General features: G+C 39.4%; 1 protein-coding gene across 2 annotated transcripts; it reads left to right on the forward strand.

Moving 5' to 3' along the window:
* The first annotated feature begins 270 nt into the window (after nucleotides 1-270).
* Nucleotides 271-22,494, forward strand: LINS1 (lines homolog 1). 2 transcript variants are annotated; one of them, XM_049614002.1, is made up of 8 exons: nucleotides 271-1,124; nucleotides 12,209-12,373; nucleotides 14,489-14,989; nucleotides 15,099-15,188; nucleotides 16,031-16,172; nucleotides 17,054-17,644; nucleotides 19,288-19,459; nucleotides 21,307-22,481. In XM_049614002.1, exons 3-8 carry the CDS (start codon nucleotides 14,567-14,569, stop codon nucleotides 22,187-22,189), a joined length of 2,301 nt encoding a protein of 766 aa, XP_049469959.1. In that variant the 5' UTR covers nucleotides 271-1,124; nucleotides 12,209-12,373; nucleotides 14,489-14,566; the 3' UTR covers nucleotides 22,190-22,481. The 2 variants fall into 2 exon arrangements, with proteins under 2 accessions (XP_049469959.1, XP_049469960.1); XM_049614003.1 differs by lacking the exon at nucleotides 271-1,124 and adding an exon at nucleotides 20,192-20,287 and having other exon boundaries at nucleotides 12,222-12,373; nucleotides 21,307-22,494.
* The last annotated feature ends 5,299 nt before the right edge of the window (nucleotides 22,495-27,793 follow it).

Here is a 27,793-nt window from a genome sequence, read left to right on the forward strand (position 1 = left end):
CCTTACCCCCAGCTGCCCCCACCCCTTGCCTGCCGTAAAGCCATCTGCGCATTCGCGACAGTTAGAGGAGGCGTGCCGATCGAGGCTGGGACTCGTCTCGGATTGGCCTCACTCATTTTCCCCTCGGCTTCCCCACTGTGGCTTCCGATGCTCCGCCCCTGGCGGAGGGACTCGAAGCCGTTGCTAAGAGACACTGTACGCCGAACGGGACATCTGCGCATGCGGAAGGAGAAACTAGCTTATACTTTCCGCGAAGTACGGTGGCCTGGAGGGCGCTTTTGTGGGTTAGGATGGTGGTGGCCAGGCTGAGTCTCCCAAGCCAGATTCCTGGCAGGTAACTGGGAGCGGCCGCGGAGCTCGGCGGCGGGGGAGGAATGTGTGCCGCCGACTGAAAGGCAGGTCAGAGGGTCTAAGATTGGGGTGGCAGCAGTCCGCAGGAAGCGAGGAGAGAGGCACCCTGTGTCGCCGCCCCTCCTCAGCGCTTTTCAGAGGCGGGTGTCGGGTCTGTGGCTCGTCTTTCGGTCCCCGAGGCCCCTTTACCGACCAGGCTGGGCTTGCCTCGCCCGGAGAGGAGAAGAGGACTCTCTTTGGAACGGTGGTAACGCTGCAAGAGCTTTCCTGCGAGGATAGCGACCCTCACGGATTTCTGACAATGGAGGGGAAAGGAGAATGGAAAGTAATGCGAGATGGACGGGTTTATTGAGTGCGTGTATTCGTTTAGAAAGTGATAACTGGCTAGACACGGTTCTAGCCGGTAGGGAGACAACAGTGAACAAGAGAGGTGCGATCACCTGTCCTCGTGGAGCTTTCGCTTTAAAATAGGAGACAGATAAACACAAAATTATCACAAAGGGATAGGTTATATAAAGTGAAGCAAATAGTGGGATCGAGTTTGACTAGGATTTGATGACTATCTTAGATAAGTAGTCAGGAAACGTCTCTGAGGAAGTGATATTTGAGCTGAGATCTGAATGAGGAGGGGCCAACCGTGCCAAGATCTGGGGCGATGGGTTGGGGATAATTTTGAAGGCAGGTGGAATCAACAGTGCAAAGGCTCTGATGCTGGAATAATCTTTGCTGTTTAACAGCAACCGCAAGAAAGAAGACCCTCGTACTTGAGCAGAGTGAGTAAAAGGGAGAATGATTGGTAGTAAGGTTGGGGGTGTGGGAAAAACTGCGGATCTTTGCAGGACATTGTAAGCCATGTAGGGAAATCACAATATCTTATTTATTTTTTGAAAAAATCCCTGACTGCTCAGGGGGAAAGACTGTAGCTGAGAGCGGGGTTACTGCAAATCTGGAAGGCTATTAGAGTAATCTAAACAAGCATTGACATTATTTTAAACTGAGCCATCTGATATACCAAACATTTGGCTACCACCAATGTCTACATAGAAAGGCCTGTCTGATTATATAAAGGAAGTAATTTAATATGCCAATTACTTTTAAGTAATAAGATAAATTAAGATGTTGTGTGGCCGGCGGGGGTCGCTGCAAACACTTTGAATTTGCACGCGCCCCCCGCCCCACGTTGTCTTCTACACTATTCTTCATTCTGGAGTACATGTTTTGGTGCTTTCCTCATGAGCTACATACTGGCTTATGTAAGCAAGCACCTCAGTCCTGCCCAGGGAAGCCCATAGTCAAAGTGTGGGTAAACCAAACTAGAAAATATTTATAGACCATGCAGTGAGATAAATAGTGTAGTATAGGCTGAGGGAGCACTTGGCACGGCCCCCTAATCCTGAGTTGGATATGTGAAAGCCTTCCCCTGGACTGCAGGTTTCCACATTAAAGGTTGAACGTGGGAGGGAGAAAGTTGAATGTGATTTAGTCAGAAGGTGCCAGGCAAAGCTTGGGAACCCTTAAAGTGCATGGTTTTTGAGGACCTTAGAGAAATCCTGTAGCTTAGTTTGTGGGGCAGAAAGTTGAAGGGATTCCAAGAGGCAGATCTTGAAGGACCTCTAAGCCCTGTCCAGGGGTTTGGACTTTTTCCTAAGGAAGGTGGAGGGGTTTTTCAGAGGAAAGTGGGTGTGATGTGGGCTAAGAAACAACCACGTAGCAAAAAATCTGTTAGTTTGTGGGGGGCAGAAGTATTGTACTGCAATAGTGGCCGTGAAAATGGAGAGAATTGGGGTGAGGAAGGGTTCCAGGAAGATGTCTGAGTTTCTAGCTTGGTTGACTCGGAGATACACCTAAAGTGAGATGTAAGAGAAAACAAGTTTGAGGGACCTTAGAAGTTGAGCTGAATTTATGCTAAAGGTGCCTGTGGGACCTCCAAGTGCAACTCTCTGATAGCGTTTTGAGTCTGGAGCCCAAAACTCTCTGGGCATACTTGGGTATAGCACCCAGAAGACAGTTAGACCCTAACTGGATTCTGGAGTTGTTAGCATAGAGATAATAATTGAAGACATTGAGAATCCATGAAATTGCTCTAAGAGAGAGGCTATAGAGGACTGAACACTTAAAGATGCCAACTGTTTTTCTATTTTATTGAGAAATAATTGGCATACACGATTGTGTCTGTTTAAGGCATATGGCATGATGGTGTGATTTTTATAAATTGTGAAACGGTTGCCGCAGAAGGTGCAGCTAACACCCATCTTCTCATATAGATACAATAAAAAGGAATGAAAGAAAAAAAGGAAAAAAAAATGTTTTTCTGGTGATGAAAACTCTGAGGACTTACTCTCTTAGCAACTTTCCTGTATGTCGTACAGCAGTGTTAGCAATAGTCGTCATGGTGTACCTTACATCCCTAGTATTTATTGAACTTATAATTGGAAGTTTGTATCTTTTGGCCACCTTCCTTGAATTCCCCTCCGCCGCATCGTCTGCCTTTGTAACCACAAGTCTTATCTCTTTCTCTATGAGTTTGGAGTTGTTTTTTGTTTCGATTCCACATATAAGTGAGATTAAACAGTATTTTTCTTAGCATAATGCCTCCAAGGTCCTTGCGTGTTGTTGCAAATGGATTTCCTCATTGTTTATGGCAGAATAATTTGCCATTGTATGTATATTACACAACTTTTTCATCCATTAATGGACACTTAGGTCACGTCCATGTCCGAGCTATTTAAATAATGTTGTTAGGAACATGAGGGTGCAGATGTGTTTTCAGGTTGGTTTTTTTTGATGCTTTTGGATATATTCCCAGAAGTGGAATTTTTGCATCATATGGTAGTTCTGTTATTAATTTTTTAAGGATCCTCCATACTGCTTTCCAGATTCCAGAGTGGTTGCACCAATTTACATTCAATGTAATTTACATTTACACCAATTTACATTACAGTGGTGCACAAAGATTCCCTTTTCTCCACCTCTTGCCAGCATTTGTTAACTCTTTTTCATGATGGCAATTCTTAACAGGTGTGAAGTAATATCTCATTTTTGTAGTTTTAATTTGCATTTCCCAGAGTGGTGAGGTTGAGCATCTTTTCACGTACCTGTTGGCCTTTTGTGTATTTTCCTTGGAAAAATGTCTATTTAGCTCTTTTGCCCATTTTTATTTTTTTAAATTATTTATTTTTATTATTTTTTATTTTTTAATTTATGTCCAAGTTAGTTAACATATAGTGCAATAATGATTTCAGGAGTAGAATCCAGTGATTCATCCCCTACATATAACATCCAGTGCTCATCCCAACAAGTGTCCTCCTTAATGCCCCTTGCCCATTTAGCCATCCCCCCACCCACAACCCCTCCAGCAACCCTCTGTTCTCTATATTTAAGAGTATCTTATGTTTTGTCCCCCTCCCTGTTTTTATATTCTTTTTGCTTCCCTTCCCCTATGTTCATCTGTTTTGTATCTTAAATTCCACATATGAGTGTAGTCATAATGATACTTGTCTTTCTCTGACTAACTTTGCTTAGCATAATACCCTCTAGTTCCATCCACATTGCTGCAAATGGCAAGATTTCATTCTTTTTGATTGTCAAATAATACTCCATTGTGTATATACACCATATCTTCTTTATCCATTCATCTGTTGGTGTGCATTTGGACTCTTTCCATACTTTGGCTATTGTCGATAGTGCTGCTATAAACATTGGGGTGCATGTGTCTCTTTGAAACAGCACACCTATATCCCTTGGATAAATACCTAGTAGTGCAATTTCTGGGTTGTAGGGTAGTTCTATTTTTAATTTTTTGAGGAACCTCCATACTGTTTTCCAGAGTGGCTACACCAGTTTGCATTCCCACCAGCAGTGCAAAAGTGTTCCTCTTTCTTCACATCTTTGCCAACATCTGTTGTTGCCTGAGTTGTTAATTTTAGCCATTCTGACTGGTGTGAGATGGTATCTCACTGTGGTTTTGATTTGTATTTCCCTGATGATGAGTGATGTTGAGCATTTTTTCATGTGTCTGTTAACCATCTGGGTGTCTTCTCTTGAAAAGTGTCTATTCTCATGTCTTTTGCCCATTTCTTCATTGGATTATTTGTTTTTTGGGTTTGAGAAGTTCTTTGTAGATTTTGGATACTAACCCTTTATCTGATATGTCATTTGTAAATGTCTTCTCCCATTCTATTGGTTGCCTTTTAGTTTTGCTGATTGTTTCCTTTGCTGTGCAGAAGGTTTTTATCTTGATGAAGTCCCAATAGTTCATTTTTGCTTTTGTTTTGTTTCCTTTGCCCATTTTTAAATTGGATTATTTGTGGTTTTTTGGTTGAGTTGTACGAGTTCGTTATGTATTTTGGACATCAGATGTACGGTTTGCAAATATTTTTTTCCATCCTGTAGGTTTTCTTTTCACTTTACTGATGATTTATTCAGCTGTGCAGAAGCTTGTTAGTTGGACATAGTTCCACTTGTTTATTTTGTTGCTTGTGCTTTAGCAGTCATCCAAAAAATTACCAACACCCATGTCAAGGAGCTTTATTCCTGTGTTTTCTTATAGGAGTTTCATGCTTTCAGGTCTTATATCTAAGTCTTTAATTCATTTTGGGTTAATTTTTGTGAGTGTAAGATATGGATCCAATTTGATTCTTTTACATGTGAATATCCAATTATCTCAGCACTATTTATTGAAAAGACTGTCTTGTCCATTGAATATTCTTGAATCCATGGTTAGATATTAGTTGGCTGTATATGTGGGGATTTATTTCAGGGCTCTCAATTCTGTTTCATTGGTCTGATTGTTTTCATGCCAGTTTTGATGGCTATAGCTTTATGGTGTAGCTTGAAATCAGGAACTGTAATGTCTCTTGCTTTGTTCTTTCTTAGGATTTTTTCTGGCTTTTGGGGGGTCTTTAGTGGTTCTGTGTAAATTTTAGGAGTGTTTTTTCTACTTCTATAAAAAAATACCATTGGAATCTTAATAGGGGTGGCATTGAATCTATAGATGACTTTTAGTAGTATTGACATTTTGACAATATTAATTCTTCTAATACGTGAACATGAGATACCTTTCCATGTATTTTGTCTCTGAATTCTTTTATCAGTGCATTGTGGTTTTCAGAGATCTTTCACCTCCTTAGTTACATTCATTCCTAAATGTTTTTGTTTGTTTATTTTTGGTGCTATTACATGTGGGATCAATTACTTTATTTCTTTTTCAGAAAACTTGTTGTTACTGTAACAAAATGCTACTCATTCTCATATTTAATTTTGTATCTTGCAGCTTCACTGAATTATTTGATTAGATCCAACATTTTTTTGGTTGAGTCTTTAGGATTTCCTTTATGTCAAGTCATGTCATCTGCAAATAGAGATAGTTTTAACTTCTTCCTTTCTAATTCTGATACTTTAATTTAATTTTCTTGCCTGATTGCTCTACCTAGGACTTCCAATATTGGAGAATACTGGGGCATGGAGAAAGATGAAGAGTAGAACTAGGAGGGCAAAGCACGTGACATGCTGTTGGAAGATATCCCTTCTGCGTCCATCTTTTATAGGGGAGGGAGGTCCTCTTGAAATCACAGTTCACCAGCTATGTTCCTTTTGTCTTCCAGGCCTTGTCAGTGCCTTAGCCACCCTCCTCAGCCTCCCCTGACTTTGGCATCACCCTTGAACTTTCTGTAGACTCTAACTAGACTCATTTTATTTGTTTGTTCGTTCATTTGTTTGTTTAGACATAATGATTTAGTTGGGACAGAAACCAGAATCATGGAAGGATAGCCTTTGTTTAGAAGTCTCAACTTCTGCCTTTAGAATCACAGCATCTTCATTAATGGAGCAATGTCGATTCAGTGACCTGTGGAGCTATGATCAGATTTGAACTTGCTGTTGCATTTGGCCAAAGCCCAGTTTTGAGTTTTTCAGTCAATTGACAAACTATAATAGCTTTTCATATAAAGAAAAGCATTTTTTCATTATAACAATGACCATGAAAGTAATTATTTTTCTGTATTCTGAATTTAAATATATAGGTTATCTAAAGAAAATCCTAAAGAGATAGTGGCACCTTTTTTGTTGTTGTTTTTATTTTCTGCACACAAAAAAGGATTAAATTACTAGCAGCTTGGTTTTTTATAATTTTGAAATTGGGTGATGGCAGAATGTTTTCTAATGAATAGACTGTGCACTTAAAATTTCTACCTATTTTTTACTTAGGAATATTAAAAAAGTTTTTTTAATGTTTATTTATTTATTTTTTTTTTCAACGTTTTTTATTTATTTTTGGGACAGAGAGAGACAGAGCATGAACGGGGGAGGGGCAGAGAGAGAGGGAGACACAGAATCGGAAACAGGCTCCAGGCTCCGAGCCATCAGCCCAGAGCCTGACGCGGGGCTCGAACTCACGGACCGCGAGATCGTGACCTGGCTGAAGTCGGACGCTTAACCGACTGCGCCACCCAGGCGCCCCTTTAATGTTTATTTTTGAGAGAGAGAGAGAGCGAGAGAGACAGAGCATGAGCAGGGGACAGGCAGAGAGAGAAGGAGACACAGAATCCATAGCAGGCTCCAGGCTCTGAGCTGTCAGCATAGCCCAACAACATGGGGCTCAATCCCACGAATGGCAAGATCATGACTTGAGCTGAAGTCAGATGCTTGACTGACTGAGCCACCCAGGCGCCCCTTACTTAGGAATATTTTTTAAGAAAATACTTTTTAGGGGCGCCTGGGTGGCTCAGTCAGCTAGGCATCCGACTTCTGCTCAGGTCATGATCTCGCAGTTCCTGAGTTTGAGCCCCACATCAGGCTCTATGCTGACACTTCAGAACCTGGGGTCTGCTTCAGATTCTGTGTCTCCCTTTCTCTCTAACCCTCCCCTGCTTGCACTCTGTATCTCTCCCAATAACAAATAATAAACAAAAAAAATTTTTTTAAATACTTTTTAGCATTTTAAAATGCCATTCTGCTTAGTTTTCACTCTAGGAATTTTCAGAATCAAAGTTCTAATATCTTTACATTTAGATAAAGTTGATATTAATGAAATTCTATGCATATTAATGCTTGGGATCAGAAGGCTGATGTCTGTAGCTGAAATCATTATATTTTCTTCTTCTTCTTCTTCTTCTTCTTCTTCTTCTTCTTTTTTTTTTTTAGGTAGGCTTCATGCTCAGCTTGGAGCACAACATGGGGCTTGAACTCATGACCCTGAGATCAAGACCTGAGCTTAGATCAAGAGTTGGATGCTTAACTGACTGAGCCACCTAGGTGCCCCTGAAATTATGATATTTTTAATTGAATTGTTAATTTTGAGAAATTGTAGATTCACATGCAAGTGTAAGAAATAATACAGAGAGAGACTGTGTACCCTTTGCCTAGTTTTCCAATGGTAGCATCTTTCACAACTATCGTACAGTATCAGAAGCTAGATACATTAGTACAATCACTGATCTTGTTCAGATTTCCTGTTTTACCTCTGTTCATTTATCTGTATGTATATTTAGTCCTATGCAATTTTATCACATACAGCAGGTTAGTGTTGCTCTCACCAGTTCCATGGTCATAAGGATCCCTTGTGTTGGCCTGTATAATCCTACTGCTAAGCGGGAGGGGCCCTCCCTAACCACTGGCAACCACTAATCTCTTCTCCATCTCTCTAATTTTGTCATTTCAAGAGTAGAGCCGTACAATATGCAACCTTCTGAGATTGGCTTTTTTCTCTTGGCTTAATTACGTAAGAGCTATCCAAATTATTATATTTATCAATAGTTCTTTCCTTATTGCTGTGTAGCGTTCCAGTATGGTATGGATGTACCACAGGACAACCATTCATCTATTGAAGAACATCTGGGTTATCTCCAGTTTTTGGCTATTATAAATGAACCTGCTGTGAACTTTCATGTACAGGTTTTTGTGTGAATGTAAGTCTTCATTTTGTTGGAATAAATGACCAGGTGTGTAATTATTAGGTCATATAGTAGTTGCATGTTTAGTTTCTTATTTTGTTTTAAAGATCTTTTATTTTAGAGCAGGTTTAGGTTCACAGCAAAACTGATCAGAAAGTACAGAGATTTCCTGTATACATACCTCCTGCCCCTCACACGTGCATAGCCCTTCCCTGCATTATCAACACCCCCCCCCCCATCAGAGTGGTACATTTGTTACAATTGATGAACCTACTTCCCAAGTCCATAGTTCACACTAGGGTTCACTCTTGGTAGCGTACATCCTCTGTGTTTGGGCAAAGATACAATGATACGTATCTACCATGATAGGATCATACAGAGTATTTTCACTGCCCTAATAGGGATGCTCCCCTGTTCATCCCTTCCCTCCACCCCAACCCCTGGCAACCACTGATTTTTTTACTGTCTCCATAGCTTTACTTTTTCCAGAATGTCTTATAGTTGGAATCATACAATATATAGCCTTTCACATTGATTTTTTTTTTACTTAATACTATGCATTGAAAGTTCCTTTGTGTCTTTTCATGGCTCAATAGCTCTTCCTTTTTAGGACTGAATAAGATTCGATTGTCTGAATGTACCGCAGTTTCTTTATTCATTCACCCACTGAAGGATATCTTAATTGCTTCCAAGTTTTGGAAATTTTGAACAAAGCTGCTGTGGACACTTGGGTGCAGGTGTTTGTGTTGACATAAGTTTTCAGTTTGACATAAGTTGACATAAGTTTTCCTTCAAGTAAATACCAAGGAGCACAACTGGTGGAACATATGGTTAAGAGTATGTTAGCTTTTTAAAGAGACTCTACTAGACTGTTTTCCAGAGTGACTGTACCATTTCATAATCTCACCAGCACCATAAGAGTGGTCTGGTTCTCCATGTCCTCTCCAGAATTTGGTGTCACTAATTTTTATTTCAGTTATAATGATACTGGTATTTAATGTGATTTTAATTTATATTTCCCCAGTGGCTGATGTGGTTGAACATCTTTTTAAGCACTTATTTGCCATCTGTATATCCTCTTCAGGGAAAGGTTTGTTCATGTCTCTTGCCCATTTTCTAATTATTATTATCTTTTAAAATACTGAGTTTTGACAATTCTTTATAGATTTTTAGATACTAGCGCCATGTTGGATATGTGAGTAGCCAATATTTTCTCTCCGTCAATAGCTTGTCTTTTCATACTCTTAATAGGGTCTTTCACAGGGCATAAGTTTTTAATTTTGTTGAGGTCTGGTTTATCAATTTCTGTTTTTATAGACTGTACTTTTGGAGCCCAGTTTAAGAACTTTATGCCTAACCTTGAATCCCAAATATTTTTCTCCTATTTTTTTTCTTTTTTCCTAAAGTCTTATTTAAGTCTTAAACCCATGATCCATTTTGAGTTAGTTTTTGTGAAGAGTTGAAACTATTTTAAGTGAAGTAAAATCAAGTCTTAATTACTCATATTTATACTGCCTTTAACTGTTGATGGGCTGATGTTGATGTATGATGTGTGGATACTTTGGCTTTTCATCTTGGGTTTGATGTATCTTCTGAAAGTAATTTAATATAAAAATTCAATCAAATGGATGTCCTGATTAGTGTTTTAACCTTTGGTTGCTGAGTGTCTTTTGAAAAAAGTAATCTTGGTTTGCGTTGGGAAGTTGTTTGGTAATTGACCTTGAGTTTAGATTTTGTGCAGCATGTGAAAATCATTCTAAGAATAGGTATTCTGCTTTACAGTATTACGGGAGAAAATCTAGAGAGTGTTGAAGATTAGTCTGTGTGAATTTTTACTCACAAAGTTTTCGCTTTGGAAGCTTATTAGAGCTCCTCTGTTCATCCATTGTCCTGAGGCTTGGAACATCAGACAAAATTTGAGGATGACCCCAGGCTTTCAAATCAGACTTTGTCAGTTCAAATCCTGACTCTGCCACTTAACTCTTTAACTTTATCTCTCCTTGCCTTAATTTACTTATTTGTAAAATGGGTATGATAATTATCCACCTCATAAATCTGTTGTGAAACTATCACTCACTTAGATCAGTGTCTGGTACATAGTAGGCACTCAGTAAACTTTAACAATTATTATTCCCAAAGCATCGACTTTATGTGAAGATGAGTGGGAATATATTGTTTTTTATATTAAGACAAACACAGTTTATTAGGAATAGAATACACAATTCAAATCATTTATAGCACTTCAACAGTAAAAGAGAGACTGGAGGCAAATTTTATGCTTATACTAGGTATTCACTTAGGCAGTCTGGTGGTGGAGTTCATTCTCCTCTGCCAAGAGGCCTTTTCTGAAAAAAACTCTTTGAAAGACACTACCCATTTACTGTCCCAAACAGACCTTTCCTAATATTTGTTTGCTTCTCAAGCTAGACATATTTCTCATGTATATCTAGCATGGCTTGCTCAAAAGCTTGTCTGAGGGGTACGCCTTCCTCCAGCCCAGGCTGGTAATGAGCTTGAGATGTACCAACCTTGGAACGACACTTCAGGGGGAAAAAGTGTGGTTGGTCAAATCCCCTAGTTCGTTTTTGCAGGATTTGTCCTTTCATGTAATACTATAATTCCTTTCACAAAAAAAGCTATCATTCTCCATAGGCTGCTCACAGACGTTTGTTTCAGTGCAGGTTTCTTTGGCCAGCATCAGTACTTGAAAAGACATTGTCATGAGGAAGATTGATGCTTAGTCACGGAAGAACCAGCCTAGCATCTGTCCTCTTCATTCATTTGGTGCGTATGAAGGGAAGGAAAAATTCTTCCTCCATCCTTCAAGCTTCAAGGCCTTCCAGCAGGACTAAGAATTAAATTTACATGAGATGGATTAACAGAAAAAAAGTTTTATGATGTGTGCACAGAGGCCCAATAATGACCGGGACGCCTAAAGAAATGACCAAGATAAGCGGTTTTTATAGTTTTTAGACAAAGAGACAATAAATCTGTGAGGAAGTAACAGGACAGAGAAAACTTAACTTTGGGAGCTTTTATTAGTAAGGAATTCTAAAGAGAATTTGGGCTGGGGGAATAAATTAGTAAAAAGTCACAAGGGTTGTTATACAGCCTTCTTGGCTCTAAATTCCCTATCTCTAGAGGTAAGGGTATCTCTACCTCCTGATACAGGGAGGACTCCTCTCATGGGAGATTTATTTCCTGCTTTGGCAGGGACAGCGGAGGAGGGTCTGAGCGTTCTTGACAGGCCATCTCTTAAGTAACTTTTATTTGAAATAATCAATGTGCCAAAGTGGCACCTTTCAGGGCAGCCTGTCCTTGGCCCTGCTACACCTGCCTGGCATGTGTGGGCACCCGTTGATGCTTTTGTTTTTTCCTCTGTCTATAAAGAGTCATTTTGAAAATGTCTCTCCTTAATTGAAAGTTTATAACTTTTAGATCTGATTTCTCGCGACCACGCTTACCAGAGAACCTGGGTCCCACTATGACAGAAAATAGCCCATATTCCCCCCGAAATGCTCACTTGCTCATTTGTTTGTTTATTTATTCATTTACTGGTATCCACTTCAGTTTTGAGTGCTGAAATGGCCCTTTTCCTAGGTCAAAAATGGTTGATTAGCAGCAGTCTTATTCTCATTCATGGTAAAAATTCAAGAACTTATAAGATATATAGAAATATTATTGGAAGCGTTTTTACTGTTGTAGCATTGAAATAAAAATAATTTCTTTTGTGGCTAAAAATTATAATACACTCACACATGTGCTATTAGTTAAAACCTAAAATAGTCTATTGTCATAGGATATTTGACATACAAAAGTGTCAGTAGTTTATGTCAACTTAAGTAAAAGATGTTATTGGTTTTATTGGGAAGAAATGTTACTGTCATAACTAAAATATAAAGTAAAATAAGTACAATGGAAATGGACTTTGAAGTAGAATATGAAAACTAGTTTCTGATTTGTGGCAGACGGAACTCACCAGACAATTAAGAAGATAAGTTTATTCAGGCTATTGCAAAAGGGAGAATGTTCATTAATAGAATACCTCTCAAAGAAGAAGGAGAGAATGTGAGTTTTTATGAAACAAGGGAATCAATGAGGAAGCATGGAGGGGAGTCCTATCTGGGAATGTGGTGAGCACTTTCTTCTAACATTAACCATTTTTGCTTTCTGGGAGCACAGTGTTCAGGGTAACAGATAACACTGAACTTTGTCAGATAGAACAAAGTTACCGATAATTACTTACATTTCCAAATGATGTGGGATGTATGTCACAGTTTGAAAAGAGGATTCAGAGAAACTTAACCAAAGTTTCACTCATAACTTTACATTAAAATTTACAGGTTTCTTAATACTTACAGGGCAAAAACAAGGCAGTTCATCTTGGCGGAGGAGAGGGTAGGAATCAGGAGTTGAAATGCCCTAGAAGCTAAGCCAGGGAAAGAAACCTGTAGTGAGGGAGGTTTAAAGACCAGGCAGGGGCAAATCAGTGGGCCATACTGTAGAAGTGAGACCAACCCAAAGTAAGTGACAGGACTCCTAGTAGGTTTCCTCCAGGGATGACTGAGGTTAAAGATGGGCAGGGCATTTATAAATGGGCCAGAGTAGATGAGGCAAGGCCCTGGAGTTTATTAAAGGGTAGATTGTCAGACAACAAAATCATCACCAGTACACAATGAACTTTATTTGCAATTGTATTTAACTTGTTAACTAATGAAAGAACTAGGCAAATGACACAACTGGCCTAAAGAGGAAAAGTTAAAGAGCCACATGAGTTTATATGGAGTAAGAAATGTGGAAATAAATTTACAAATAGAAAGCATAATTGGCTTTTCCCACCGATTGGGGAGGTTGCCCCTCCCCAGACAATTATTTACATGATTTGGGGGTTCCCCCTTCCCCCCCCCCCCCCCCCCCCCCCCCCCGTTTTAGTGGGGTTTTTTTTTTACATTCTTTTTTTCCCCTGTTATTCTCAAGTTAGTTAACATACAGTGTAGTCTTATATTTGCATGTTGTAAGATAACAATTATTTGCATTGCTATCAGTAATCTACAATTTACAAAGGTGTGAAATAGCTCAAAGGCTATGAAAGGACAGTCCCAGAGGATCAGATAATTTCCTGAGGCTCAGCATTCCATTGGATTTTCAGTAATCTCTAGTTTCTGCCAAGATCCTAAATTTTTCCTCATCATCTTGCTCTTTAGTAACTACATTAATACTCCTATTACTCATAATATTTTCTGTTCTATTCATCTATCAGTGATTGTCCATATTCCCTGCTTTATAAGCCATGCCTGACCCCTTCTTCCCACTCTTGCTGGTCTCCATTGTGTCAGAGTCAGGGACACCCGAATGTCTAAAGTTGTATCCAGCTACAAGTACAGTGTGCTCCCGTTTGGATTACTTTTGCTTATTAACATCTTGTTTTTTCCTTGGGATGGCATTTTTAAATTTTTTATTAAATGTTGAAAGCGGTGACTAAGGATCTTTATATTATCACTAAATTGAAGTTGGGAATTAATCATCATAACCACAATAGTTTGACCACATAACTATCTAACTAGGTTTTCATCTGTACATTGAAGGTAAAGTGTTTTTTTCTTAGTTTATTTATTTTTGAGAGAGAGAGAGAGAGAGAGAGAGAGAGAGAATCCCAAGCAGGCTCCACACTGTCAGCACAGAGCCCGATATGGGGCCCGATCCCACGAAACATGGGATCATGATCTGAGTGAGCCAAGATCAAGAGTTGGACACATAACCAACTGAGCCACCCAGGTGCCCCTGAGATGAAGGTTAATGAATTGGAATTGAGCCCCATGGGTCTCAGCCTGAGTGGGTTTGCCCCCAAAGGAGGTGCTATAGGCATCTAGTGGGTAGAGGCCAAGAATGCTGCTATGCCGCCTACAAGGCATAGGCCAGCTTCCCCATAACAAAATTATCCAGTCCCGAGTGTCAGTGCCAAGGCTGAGAAGCCCTTGTGGCCCACTGAAAAATGTTAGAGGGAAGGTGAAGTTTCTGCTCCGATAAAATTAAAAATAATTTTATGGCCTTAAATCTTATAGAAAGCATGCATTTCGTTTTTATGGTCTTAAAATAATGTTCTTATTACCAGTTTTCCATTTTAGAAATTAAGCAGTCGTCCTTACCTTTAACTTGAGAGACTAATGATTAAGTGGAAACAGATGCCTTTCCCTTGTACTACGATGTATATAACACTTGTAATTTAAAAATTATTTTTCCTATTTTAGGTTTCACCGAAGAACCCTCTGAGAGATTCATCGCATTTCTAAGATTAATATTTACAGTTTGGAGTCGTCAGCTTTCTCATGAGATGTGTTTGGGCAGCCAAAATGAAAGCTTTTTTTGAAGTGTTAGAACAATTCTACAAGAAGGTACTTCTGGGAGCCACACTTGAAAATGAGAGCCAGGAATACATCTTTTATCTCAACCCAGCAGTTTTAGCTCGGGATTGCTCTACAGCCGCTTCTCCAGAATGCTTGAACCGCCATGGTGTCCAAGGCAGGCACCAGCCACCCAGCACCACGTTGGGTACCATTTCTGTAGTGTCTGTGTGTTTGAAGAGACACTCTCCGACATGCAGTGCCCGAGAAATCATGCTCCTTCAGTTAACAGTAATCAAAGTGATGATAACCAGAATATTGTCTGTTGAAACGGACTTCCATGCAAAGGAAAAATACAGAGATATAATTACAATTCTTTTAAAATCCTCTGACATCGATTCAACCTTAGTAAGCCAGTTGTTTTTTGTGGATTTTTTTTTCTTTAGATGCAGATTTTTAGGACAAAAGTTTTGACAACATTTGGCAATAGTGGATAAACTTATTTGTTTTCCCATAGACCTGTATGTTCCAAAACTCGGATAAATTGTTATGTCACATGGCTGCCAAGTGCCTTGCACTACTTCTGTATTTCCAAATGAGAGAAGAGGTAAGATAAGTAATCAAATTATGTTACTTCTTTTATAGTTTCTTTAAAATTGTTCTTTGGCCCTCGATTTTCCCCTTCAGATGTTTGTACCAATAAAATGTTTGCTCACCTAAGAACACATAAATCCACAAAAGTGTAAGAATGGAGTAATATAATAGTGACTTATATCAAAGATTAGAGTCTTAAATATGTTGTAAACCATTATAAATCCGATTCTTCATCTCAAGGATGGGTTTCAAGTCAGTCCATAACTTTCTTCAGCTTCTCAGAGGAGCAGGTAGGCCTGCTTCCTTGTCTCCAAAGAAAGATTTAGGAACCCCTGCTGAAGACCAAGACCATTTTTACAGGTTTAACATAAATAAATTCTAAGAATGGTCCTCAGCATAATATTAAAAAAAAAAAAAAAACAGCATCAGATTTTTCTCTTATCTCAGAATTCGTTAATAAATGTAAGCACCTACTGATTTATTTTAGCTATAATTCCTTGTTGTTTTCTCAACATTTTTTTCCTAAATACAAAAAGGTGGTATTTGTAGTAGAAAATCTGGAAAATGGGAGAAAGTGTAAAGAACAAAATAACCACACGTTAACCACACATTATCCTACCACCTAGAAGTAATCACTGCTAATATTTTCATGTTCACTGTTGAGCTTTTATTTCTATGGCATATTGAATTTTTTAAAGAATATTAGGATATTTGTGTCCTTGTTTTCCAAATACTCTGCTTTCTTTTTTTCCCCCAAGGGAATAAGAAATGTTATATGAAGTTGTATATAATAGGTAATTTGTAATTATAAAGAAAATTTTATTTTATAACTTTACTTTTTGTTTTTTGTCGTAGATAGCATTAAGTAATTCCTGGATTGCTTTTTGCAAGACAAATCTTTCTGAATACCCTGAAAATGAGAAAGCAGTGTACTGCCTCTGGACCCTTACTTTTATAATAAAGGAAATCTTTAAAGACACATGTTCACAAAAAACAGGTACAAATTATGGTCCCCCATAAATGCCATTCCTTTGCTCCCAAGGGGTGTGATGTTTATAATGAAGATTAAAATTTATTTTACAGCATCTGATCTGTCCTCATGTATGAAAAGCTAAAGACTCTCCCTCCAAATTTTTTGACTGAAGATACCTTTTTAAAATAAAACATAAGACAAAAATTAAACCTCTTTATTATTATATATCCCTTTCATAGTCTGATGCTATTGATATTTGTAAAAAGGATAATTAACCATGATTATTAGCTTTTATTCTTTTGTTTGTTCATTTGTTTCAAGTTTTTATTTAAATCCTAGTTAGTTAAGAAATAGTGTAATATTGGCTTCAGGAGTAGAATTCAGGATTCATCACTTACATACAACACCCAGTGCTCATCCCAGCAAGTGCCCAGCTGAATCCCCAGTACCCATTTAGCCCATCCCCCTGGCCACCTCTCTCCCAGTAACCCTCAGTTTGTTCTCTGTAGTTAAGAGTCTGTTTTTTGGTTTGCCTTTTCTTTTCTTTTTTCCCCTGTGTTCATCTGTTCTGCTTCTTAAATTCCACATACAAGTACAATCCTGTGTATTTGTCTTTCTCTGACCGACTTATTTCGCTTAGCATAATTCACTCTAGCTCCATCCACGTCGTTGCAAATGGCAAGATTTCTTTTTGATGGCTGGGTAGTATTCCATTGTGTATAAAATCCTCCTCTTCTTAAATTAGCCGTTATCCTATGTATCTTCACTTGTTCACATGAGTGAAATAATCCAAATCCATTTTTCATCGTGTAAAGTGATAGTATTTATAAAAATTGAATTGTAAATTGTGTTTTAAGAAGCCTTTGTTTTTCTTGTTGTTAATATTACTGTTTTTATCATTGCAGAAATTTTAAAGCAGTTCCTGACTCTTTTTGACACTGCTTTTGAAGTTTTTTACAATTCCTTATTTTCTCAGCATTTTGAAAGCTGCCAAGATACCTCTAAAATAATAAATAGCTTGATATGTTCCCTGGAATTGCTTGAACTTCTTATAGCTTCCAGAGTCCATCTGAAGCTACATTTCACTTGCCAGAGGATTTTATTTTTGAAACCCTCTTGTGTGCTAGGTGTTATTACCTGGCCTGTTCAGGCTTTTGTCAAAAGGAGGTTCATCATATTCATCAAAAAGTGCCTTCTCTGGAAAGTGGGTGAAGATCTGTGTCGGGGATCTGGCCCTGCCCTGATGCCACCAGATCAGCATTTAGGTGTAGACATGTTGGCTTTAGCTGATGCTGTTTTGCAAGCTGTGGATTTGGGCTTATTGAGGACATTGTCTGTCCATGGAAAACCTCCCTTCTTCGGTGGAGATGAAGTTCAACCTGCACATGAGCGTGTCCCTGGTCCAGATCATGTAATCCTCAGAGCAGCAAGCCTACTTATCATTAAATCCTTAGAAATCAAGTTTCAAAACTGTGCTTCAGCAAATGAAATGAAAGGTAATTCTCTGAATTCCTTTTGTGTGCAAAGTGATGAGTAATTGTTTAGTGATATAAAATAATTCATAATTATCAAATCTTAGGACTATAACTTCACTAATCTACATGTTATCATAGTTATAATTTATTAAGTTTTCTTTTAAAACAAGAATTAGAATTCCCTTAAGAAACATGTCAACTTTGGGGCACCTGGGTGGCTCAGTCAGTTAAGTATCTAATCTCCACTCAGGTCATGATCTCACAATTCATGAGTTCGAGCCCCCATTGACAGTGCAGAGCCTGTTTGGGATTGTGTCTCTCTTCCTCTCTCTCTCTGCCTCTCTCTCTCTCTTTTAAATAAGCCTTTAAAAAAAGAAGAAACAAGTCAACTTTTTGTGGGCTAAACTGAATTCATATAGTATAATTAATGACAAAAGTTAAAAAGGTGTTATTGAGTCGCCTCAAGGCAGGTGATATAAGTCTGTTCAGTTAAGATATTTGTACTATTTCATTCATATTCTGCTTCATAAAATTGGGGTAACTACTAATGTAGATAATGGATAACTAGGAAATGAATTGAAACTAACATGTGAGAAGTTACACTGATTAAGAAATTGTTGCATATAGGGGCACCTGGGTGACTCACTCGGTTAAGCGTCTGACTTCGGCTCAGGTCATGATATCATGGTTTGTGAGTTCGAGCCCCATGTCAAGCTCTGTGCTGACAGCTCAGAGCCTGGAGCCTGCTTCGGATTGTGTGTCTCTCTCTCTGCCCCTCCCCCACTCATGCTGTCTCTCTCTCTCTCTCTCTCTCTCTCTCTCTCATAAATAAACTTAAAAAAATAAAAAGAAATTGTTACATGTAATATTCAGGATCTTAACTCCAAAGACTTCTGTTTAAAGTAGAATATTTAATTTAGGTGTTGGGGAAGACATGTCTTCCATTTCATGTGATAAAAAGGAATAGTAGATGTCTCTAAACAAGCAACATATAGTTTTACTGAAAGGTTTGAATTGTAAGCCGTGACTTCCCTGCGTTGCTTTGAATGGATACCATTTACGGTGTAATTACTACATCCTAAATACCGTCCTCACCCTGTGCAGTTATAATTTACAACACTAGGTGGCGTATGTTCTACAAGTCAGAGTTTTAAATTGCGGTTACAACTCCCCAAAACTTTTTTGGTTTTTGTGCTTGATAGTAGTCTTTCTTTTAATACTTTAAATATTTAAACAAAATTTTTTCCTGTTATTTTGAAGGCAAAATGATTTTTTCTTGGTTGCATTGTTGCTTCTAGTAACAGACAGCTGCAGCTTCCGGCGAAGTGATTTCTTTTGTCTGCTACTCCTTCATTTGTATGTTTCTAGCAAGAATTCATGTAACTCTTGCTTCTCAGAGAGCATCCATTATTTGGCACTTGCGGCAAGTAGATGATCTGGTTGTACATTTTAATTGTATCTTCTTGAATGAGTCACTTCTTTTTCTCTGATGTTCAGTTTCCTAATTTGCAAAAGAGAGCTCATCCCTCACAGGATTTTTGAAAAGTGTGCATTATGATGATAATGCATGTTGGAATACTTGAAATGCTATAGTTTTCTATATAGCAAGATATAAATGCATTCCTGAGCTGTTGCCTGCTCTTTGAAATTTGCATTTTTTGAAGTTGGTTTACAGAATTTCATGGCTGAGTTACTGACCTTCTTAAAGCCTCACCTTCAGCCCTCCCTTCAGCCACACAACGCATGTGAGTGGATCTCCAGGGTCTTCATAGAACAAGACGATGACATGGTGGAAGCTGCCAGAGCATCATTGGGCATCTACCTAACGTTGATCAGGCCAGTAGATTTTAAAGTAATGGTAGTAACTACATGCCAGGAAAGCAGAAAACATTTTTAATAATGTGCTGGACATACTGTTTACTTTCCATCATTAAGGGGGGAAAAAAAATCCGTAACAATCTTGTGGTTTCCTTATAAGTTCCAATTCCTTTCTTTAACCCTGCCCTACATGAAAATGAGATTACATTTGAGTTCTCATTATGAAAACTTGGCTGGGTAGGCAGATCTAAGGCAGTAGAACCAGACCAGGGGGCTGGAAAACTCGGGTTCTGGTTACGCTTCATCAGTTTTACCTGTGCGATCAGGAGTACGTTAGTACCATTGTCCGAACCTTAATTTAATCGATGTTCAAAAATGCTTTTCACCCCCAAGACTAACTTTCCCATAATGAGCTTCTAGGACTTTCACCTTTTTAAAGGTGAGTAAAACGTGTAAGTAACCAAAGCAGCAGCTCGAAATTTTCATTTTAGTATACAGTTGCACTGAGGCTGATACCAACCTGATGCAAATATGTGAAATTGGTCATGAAGTTTTGTTAGTGATGACATGGTTTCCGCTGATCCTGTTTCTGCTTTAGTAAAGCAGCTGCACATGGGGTCATATCATCCCGTGGCAAATAGCTGTAATCGGCTACGGAGTTAATAACTGATGACCTTTTACACTATTTCTGCTCTGCTTTATTAAAGTCCTAAAGTATTTGCCTTATTTCCATTTCTTTCTTGGCTTCAGAGAAAGGGATTTCTTACTAATGACCAACGGCACAGTGTCACGCTGCCAGTTTCTGACTTGTATTATGGCCCTGCTGGCAGTGGCTGCCTTCAGACTGTAAGTGTTTGGGGCCAATTTTCAAAAGGTTCTAATCAAGAACACAAAATTCCTGCATGTGATTTGAGTTAGGCTCCAAAACGGTGAGACACAAATTCAATCTGAAAACACACATGCCTATTAAAATAGATCTTAGTTGTGCTCAAAGCTGACTTCTTACTCCTCAGGAAGGAGGAAACCTCTGAATTAAATTTCTAACTTTCTTAATTTCACTATGTCCAGAGAGGCATGTGCGCTCATGCCCTACGTATTTTTCCTAATGTAGTTGTATCTGTTAAGATTGTTTGGTTGTAAAAGGACCAACACAAACTGGTCTAAGCAAAAAAAAAAAAAAAAAAAAAAAAAAAAAAAAGGAATTTATTAGCTCAAAATTAGAAATTCCAGGGGGTCATGTTGGCATCAGACGTCACCGTATACACAGGGATACAGTCACGTCATTGATCATCGTTCTTCTTCTCTGCACTCATTCTCAGGCAGGGCTGCCGGCAGTGCCCAGCTGACACCATCCTTACAGTTCCAATCTTTAATAGCTCTAGCAAAAGTCCCAGCGGGGGGATCTGATTAGCCTGCTTGGGTCACAGATTCATCTAAGGAAGCAGTCATTGTAGCCAGGAGCATGAGGCACTCTGACTGGCGGTCTGGGTCACGTACCCATCCTTATTGAGGAGACCTTGGAAGGAAAGGAAGGAGGTCAGTCTCCAGCCCCCACCTTACTCCATGCAATTAGTTACCTGTAGGCGTGAGGAACTCTGATGTCAAGACAGGAAGACAGAGGACTTTTTTTGGCAGACAATAACTAGTACTGCCAAGGTCCCTGAATTTTACTTATTTTATTGACTTGGGTTATTATATAGAGTTTGTAGAGGAAGAGATTGTTTTGATGTTTTTTTCTTTGAAGATAATGCATAGATTAAAAAGTAATCCGATAGGTGAATTTGTGGTATGTGAATTGTATCTGTTAAAACTGTTATTTTTGTAAAAAGTCATTAATCTAAAGTCTCTGTTGCCTTTATTTTCAGAGAGTGTAAAGCTGCTGAAAGCTTGACCCAAGAAAAAGAAACGTGCAACCATCACACACATGAATATGGCTATAATCCACACTGCATCTTCTTATTCTTACTAAAAAATATAGGATTTGATGCTTCAGTTCTTCTTGACTTTTTGATTTCATCGGAAACCTGTTTCCTTGAATATTTTGTTAAATATTTAAAGTTACTACAAAAAGACTGGGCTGACTTTTTCACGATCTGCAAGTATTTTGATGTAACCAAATCTAAAGACAACATAAATATCTGTGCTTGTAGCCCCTCACTTATCCAAGACACGAGCAGCAACCAAACAGAACTGAGACCTTCGGCTGCTCTTGGTAATCACAGAAATGCCCGTGCTTCCGGCTCCTGGGTTTCTGATGCCTCTTCCAAACCTCTGAACCAGCTTGTGATGCCCAAGGAGACCCCCGCCACGCTCCTGGCTGATAGCCCATCTCCCCCACGAGCTTCTCAAAGTCTGGTAGATTATGACAGCTCTGATGATTCTGAGGTAGAAGGCACAGACCAGCGTTCAGCAAACACTAAACAAGTATCTTTACACCAAGAAGCAGTGAAGAAATTTCAGGACACAGTTGGAACAAGTGGGGAAGAAAAAGAAGTGAGCCTCCATCCTCAGTCAAGGCCTCTGGTTCCCAAACAGTCTAATATTCTCTTCTCCGTTGATTGGGATACAGTCCCGAATAACGTCTCTGAAGTGGGACTGTCTTCCAAAACACTGAAGTGCTTTGAGGAACTACAAGGTGCTGTTTACCGCTTGCAGAAGAAAAATCTTTTCCCGTATAATCCCACAGCACTTTTAAAGTTGTTAAAACGTATCGGGGCGATATATAATGAGAGTATGAACGCCTTGTAAAACGGTAGCACTTTATTTCCAGGAGCTGTTTTTCCCTAATGTAAATTGTGCCTTAATGAGATAATAGTAAAAAAATAACAAACAAAAAACCAAAATACCCTCACAAGCATTCTCTAAATCAAGTCTATCTTTTTGTCCTTTCGAAGTAACCTAGTGACTGACAAATATACATCAAATGCCAAGTCACCTGATAAATCACTTGAAATTTACAGGGTTCAAATTTGGGTTGGTCATTTTGTTAGGTTGCTAGGGCTGCTGTAACAAATTACCACAAAACTTGGTGGTCCAAACAACAGAAATCTATTCTCTCATAGTTCTGGAGACTAGAAGTCCATAATCAAGGAGTCAATAGGGCCATGCTTTCTCTCAAGGCTCTAAGGAAGAACCTTCCCCGCCCCTTCCTATCTTATGGCGATTGCTGGCACTCCGTGGTATTCTTCAGCCTGGAGCTGTGTCCCTCCAGTCTCTTCCTCTGTTGTCACATGAGGTTTTCCCTGTATGTGTCTATCCAGTTTCCCTCTTACAAGGACACCAATCATTGGATTAGGGTCTGCTGTCGTGTAGTATGGGCTCATCTTACTACATCAGCAAAGACCCTATTTCCAGATAAGGTCACAGTCACAGGTTCTGGCTAGATGTGAGTTTTGGGAATGACACTATTTAATCCAGTGTTATTTGTTATTTCCCTCCGAGGTATTTACATGTTGTAATATGATACATAAGAACTTAAGATCTCAGTGACTATCTCTGTATATGTAGGTGTATGGTCTGTTCTGTGAAAAGGAGTCTATTCTTTAAAACACATTTTTCAATCACTAGATAATACTTCTATTTAAAATCGTTGTAAGGTGCCCCTGGTGCCTCAGTCGGCTAAGCATCCAACTTGATTTCAGCTCAGATCATGATCTCACAGTCATGAGATAGAGCCCTGTATCAGGCTTAGTAGTCATTCAGGTGGAAGTGGAAAGATCAGTGGAACTAAAAAGAGGACTGCTAACTGAGACAGCAATGAGATGCTAATGTTAACCAAATAGAAGTGCAGAGGTCAAGGGGTGCCTGGGTGGCTCAGTTGGTTTCACCCCAGGTCATGATCTCATGGTTCGTGGGTTTCAGCCCCACTTCGGGCCCCATGCTGTCCATGTGGAGCCTGCTTGGATTCTCTCTCTCTGCCTCTCCCCTGCTTACACTCTCTTTCTCTCTCAAAATAAATAAATTAAAAAAAAAAAAAAAGAAAGAAATGCAGAAGTCAGCAAGTTTGCTAACAGTTGGCGTACATTGGGGCAGTTTCTGCATAATTTAAAAAGCATATTAAAGAATGTGTATTCAAAGATGTACGATGCACATTGTAAAAAAAGCAGAAATACCTGGTTAAATAACATATATACTCTATAGAAAACTTTATACTTGTGGAAACAATGGGCTATATCCATGTTTACAGAGATGAAGTATCTGCAGGAAAAAACAAGTGAATATATAGGGCTCCCATCTGTTTAAGAAAAGAAGGAGACAGGAGTAATGCACCTATACATTTATATATGCTTTTGTGTGTACAAAACCTTTATATAAGAAAGTCCTAACTGATTGCCTCGGAAAACCAATCAGAAGATTTGGCTTCTCGTTGTATATCTTTTTTTACTCTTTTATTTGTTTTTAACTGGGTGCATAGTTTTATTTTTGTTGTTTTAGTGAAAGTAACCTTTTATTTAAGAAAAGCAGAAAACAAACTGGATTCTTTATGCTCCTAACGGTACATACATGTTGAATGCCTTAAAAGGCATGCTTATACTATTGTGGTTTTGACCTAACAGTGTTTCTCTATAAAGTTAATATGGAACCATCAGCCCCTTGTTAGACCTAAAATGAGGGAAGAGGCCATCTTCTACGTATACTGAGTGTTGGTATTTCAGTCTCTGACCTTTGGGTGTAAGTCAATTTGTCACACACTCATGAAGTCCTATTAGTGGTCAAGGTGACTGATGTTGGCTATCCTTGGCCATTCAGAGTATCCAAGAGCCCTTCTGAGTTAGCCCATAAACGAAGACCAAACTAGTGATGCTTGGCGTGATGAGTTCCCAGTCTGTAGCTCCACCTCTTTAAGTGAACACATAATGTGTCTCCAAGTAAGCACAAAGTATCATGAGTCTAATTTATTTTTTAACTAGAAATATTAACAGATATAGCAAGTTCCACATATAAGTGTACGGCTTGATAGATTTTCATAAACAGCATACCTGTGGAACCAGTAACGACATCAAGAAACTACTGGCACCCCAGGAGTCCTGCTGGGATCCCCTCCTGGTCACTGTCCACTTGTAACCATCCCAAATTGCGGCAACATAGACTAATTTTGCCTGGTTTTGTTTTTTATAAAGGGAATCATTATGTGTTCTTTTATGGCTGGCCTCTTGAACATTATTTGGAAATGTGTTCAAATTTGGTTTTTAAATAATTGCCAATGAAGCGCCTTTCAGCTATTATTAGTAACAAAATACCTTTAACCCCTCAAAATTGTCTTGGCATTCCCAGCATGCTAGGATGGTGAAATTGACAAACTGGTTGAAACAAAATACAGACTCAAACAGGTTATGCAGGGCCTTGTGCAATTGGCCCCAACCTGCTTCTCCAGCCTCACCTGTCGGGTCTCCCCCCACCCACTGTCTTAGCAGCACAACCTTTTGTCGTACATAATTGTTCATCAAGCCCCATCTTAAATGTCGGGTCTGTGAAGCCTTCCCCTACTGTTCTCAACCATTAGATCTTAACATGCTTCGTATTCTCTTCACTGTGCTCTTTCCTGTATTGTAGGGTTTGTCCCATTATATTTTAATCCTTAGTCTTCATTTGCCAAGCTCCTTTTACATAGTCGTTTGTGGATAGCATCATGTCTGTGCCATTATATGTCCCACAAATGCTGACTAAATGGGATAGAGCCCTCTCCAAGGACTTGATAATCTCCTGGAGGAGACAGGTGTGCAGAGGCTTTCCTTTAACACTCACATGGCACTTCCTATGCCAGCCACTGTTTTAAGGGCTCTAATAATACTCGCCATTATGTTGGAGGGCAGGTACTATTATAATCCTTGTGTTGCTGATGAGATAAGTAACTTGGCCAAGATCACCCAACTGGTAAAGTGGCAGAGCCCAGAGAATGGATCGAGGCAGTTTGGTTCCAATGTCCTCATACTGTTCTCCACGATCTCATGCTAGAAAGGGATATTGGGGTCAGATCATCCACGACTTTCAGGGCTATGCTAAGGAGTTTTAATTGTTTTATAGGCAATGGAGAGCTATTGAGGTTTTTGAGTAAATGACCGGTTTTGTGTTTGAAAAAAAAAAAAAAAGGTGACTTCCATAGCAATATAGTAGCTAGGCGGACAAGCAGCAAGATTAGAAAGAGTCCTGCGGGAGTCCCACTGGAGTCAAGGGCAGTGGAAATGGCAATGAGGCAGCAAGTCCTGGCTGAATGCCTGCATCCAGCTCTCTCTCTCCAGAGACCCACGACAACAAGAGTAAAGAGGCAATGAGACACAAGGACTGACTGAGCAAACCTTAGAAAACCAAATTCTTGGCTGCAATGGAGAAAGTTGAGCATCCTGATTACCGGGTGAATCTCCCTGAAGACAGGAGTATCGAGCATTGCACTGTGTGCCAGGGGATGGTTGATTGAAAGCCTATTTGAGAATTGCCTCTAGACCCTCTGTCCAATTTCGTGTAGCTAAACCATTGTGCTCTCTCTCAGGTATGTAAGAGGCTTATTTCCCAGAGAGAGTGAAACGGGGACTTTGGACTAGGGAACACCAGGCACAGCTGAGGATAGGCATATCACACTGAAAATGGGATTAAGTAGACACACTGAAAGTTGAGAACCTCTGTTGTCCCCGGCCTTCTCCCCCACAAGACCAGATACCACTTTTCTGAGGAATCTGACCAACCCGAGAAAAAAGACCTAAAGCTATATGGGAAGGTTCCCCAAAGAAATTTCTCACCAAGTCACCCTACTCTGAAGCCCACAGTCACAAACCTCACCCAAATGCATAGACCTTCTGATGGGCATGTTCAACTCTTAAGTATGAGTGAACAGCCAAGGATCATCAGGCATTTGGGGAAAGTCTCTAACATGGAAGAGAGGCCAAAACAAACTAGACAGATTAAGCTGTTAGGAAGTTAATCTATGAATATCCTCAGAGATAAATGGTTATAGAGGATATTACACTTAAATTTTTTTTCATATAAATGAATAATATGATAGAAATGAGGGGTGCTTGAGTGGCCCAGTTGGTTAAGCATCCGACTCTTGATTTCAGCCCAGGTCATATCACAGTTCATGGGTTCAAGCCCTGCATCAGGCTCTGCTGACAACATGGGCCTGCTTGGGATTCTCTCCCTCTCTCTGCCACTCCCCATTTGTGCTTTCTCTCTCTCTCTCAGAATAAATAAAATTAAAAAAAATTTTTTTTAAAAATATGATAGCAGAAATAAAAAACTCAACAAAAATGTAGTCAAATTAATTTGAGGAATTCTAGAAAGTATAGCAACATGACAAAGAAAATGGAAAACAGGAGAGAGAAACTATAACAAAACTTGAGGACCAGTCCACAAGTTTAAACAACAGGATAATGGAAGTTCCAGAAAGAGAAGGAAAAAAGGGAGACAGTACTAAAATTCAAGAAAAATTTCCAGAACTAAAAGACTTGCATCATGAAACAATATTTGCATATATAACTGAAAAGAAAAAAAAATCTAAATTTTTAAAAGGGGAGACAGGACCAACCAGAGAGACAAGTGCCATTTTTTCACTTGTGTGGCTGAAGATGCTGCTGTTCATGGAAATAAGGAAGTAGAAAGTCTTGTGAGGAGGGAGACAGATTCAGTTTCCCCTGAGCGACTTCACACACTGTCCCCCACACATGTTGATGTCCAGCAGACAGACAGAAGTCCCATGTTGAAAGTTAGAATGGCCCTCGGCAAACATGGAGGGCAGTTGCACACAGGTCTGATGAAAATCATGGGGCAAAGTGTGATTGCCCTGAGACTCAAGTGAGGCTGGAGAAAAGGCCTGGTGGAAGAAGAAAAGTGACAGGCCAAGGACAGGAGAGCAAGAAATACCCTGAGGAAACTCTGAGGTGTTAGGCAGGGCTTTGAGAAAGAAAATGCCTATGGCTCTGAGTATCTCTGAGAAGAAGCTAATGGGCGCTTTAACCATTAGGAGGCTGTTGGTGAAGTAGGAAAGAGGGATTTGGTTGGACCAAGTATGCACAGGAGAAGATGGAGAAACCTCAGGGACAGTAGTTTTCAACACATTTGTACCATCTCAGTAGTTGGAATTTTTGGTGGCATCTTTGAAGTGGTAGAAATGCTGAAAAGCAAACTATCTGAGTTAACAACAATTTGAACACTATCCCCAGAGGCAATGTTCTTGCCACCAAGCATCTCCTCAGGCTCTGGTCTGACCTGCTGCTGCTCCTCCCACCTCTTCTTGGCTGCATTCAGCCTACTCCTACTGCCCAGGTGTTGGGAAACTTGACCTAAATACTGAACCTTAATGGGTCTTGTCATTTACCACAGTGTATAAAGTTGTCTTGCTCTATTAAAATGTCTATTTTA

This window comes from Panthera uncia, assembly GCF_023721935.1.
Source record: "Panthera uncia isolate 11264 chromosome B3 unlocalized genomic scaffold, Puncia_PCG_1.0 HiC_scaffold_1, whole genome shotgun sequence".
In the NCBI taxonomy this organism is placed as follows: Eukaryota; Metazoa; Chordata; class Mammalia; order Carnivora; family Felidae; genus Panthera; species Panthera uncia.

Bases quoted from the DNA above. Each gene is read 5' to 3' on its own strand.
- LINS1 (XM_049614003.1), top strand. From the start codon at position 14,567: ATGAGATGTGTTTGGGCAGCCAAAATGAAAGCTTTTTTTGAAGTGTTA. The intron at 15,189-16,030 runs GTAAGATAAGTA...TTTTTGTCGTAG, and splicing joins ATTTCCAAATGAGAGAAGAG to ATAGCATTAAGTAATTCCTG. The intron at 20,288-21,306 runs GTAAGTGTTTGG...CTTTATTTTCAG, and splicing joins GCAGTGGCTGCCTTCAGACT to AGAGTGTAAAGCTGCTGAAA.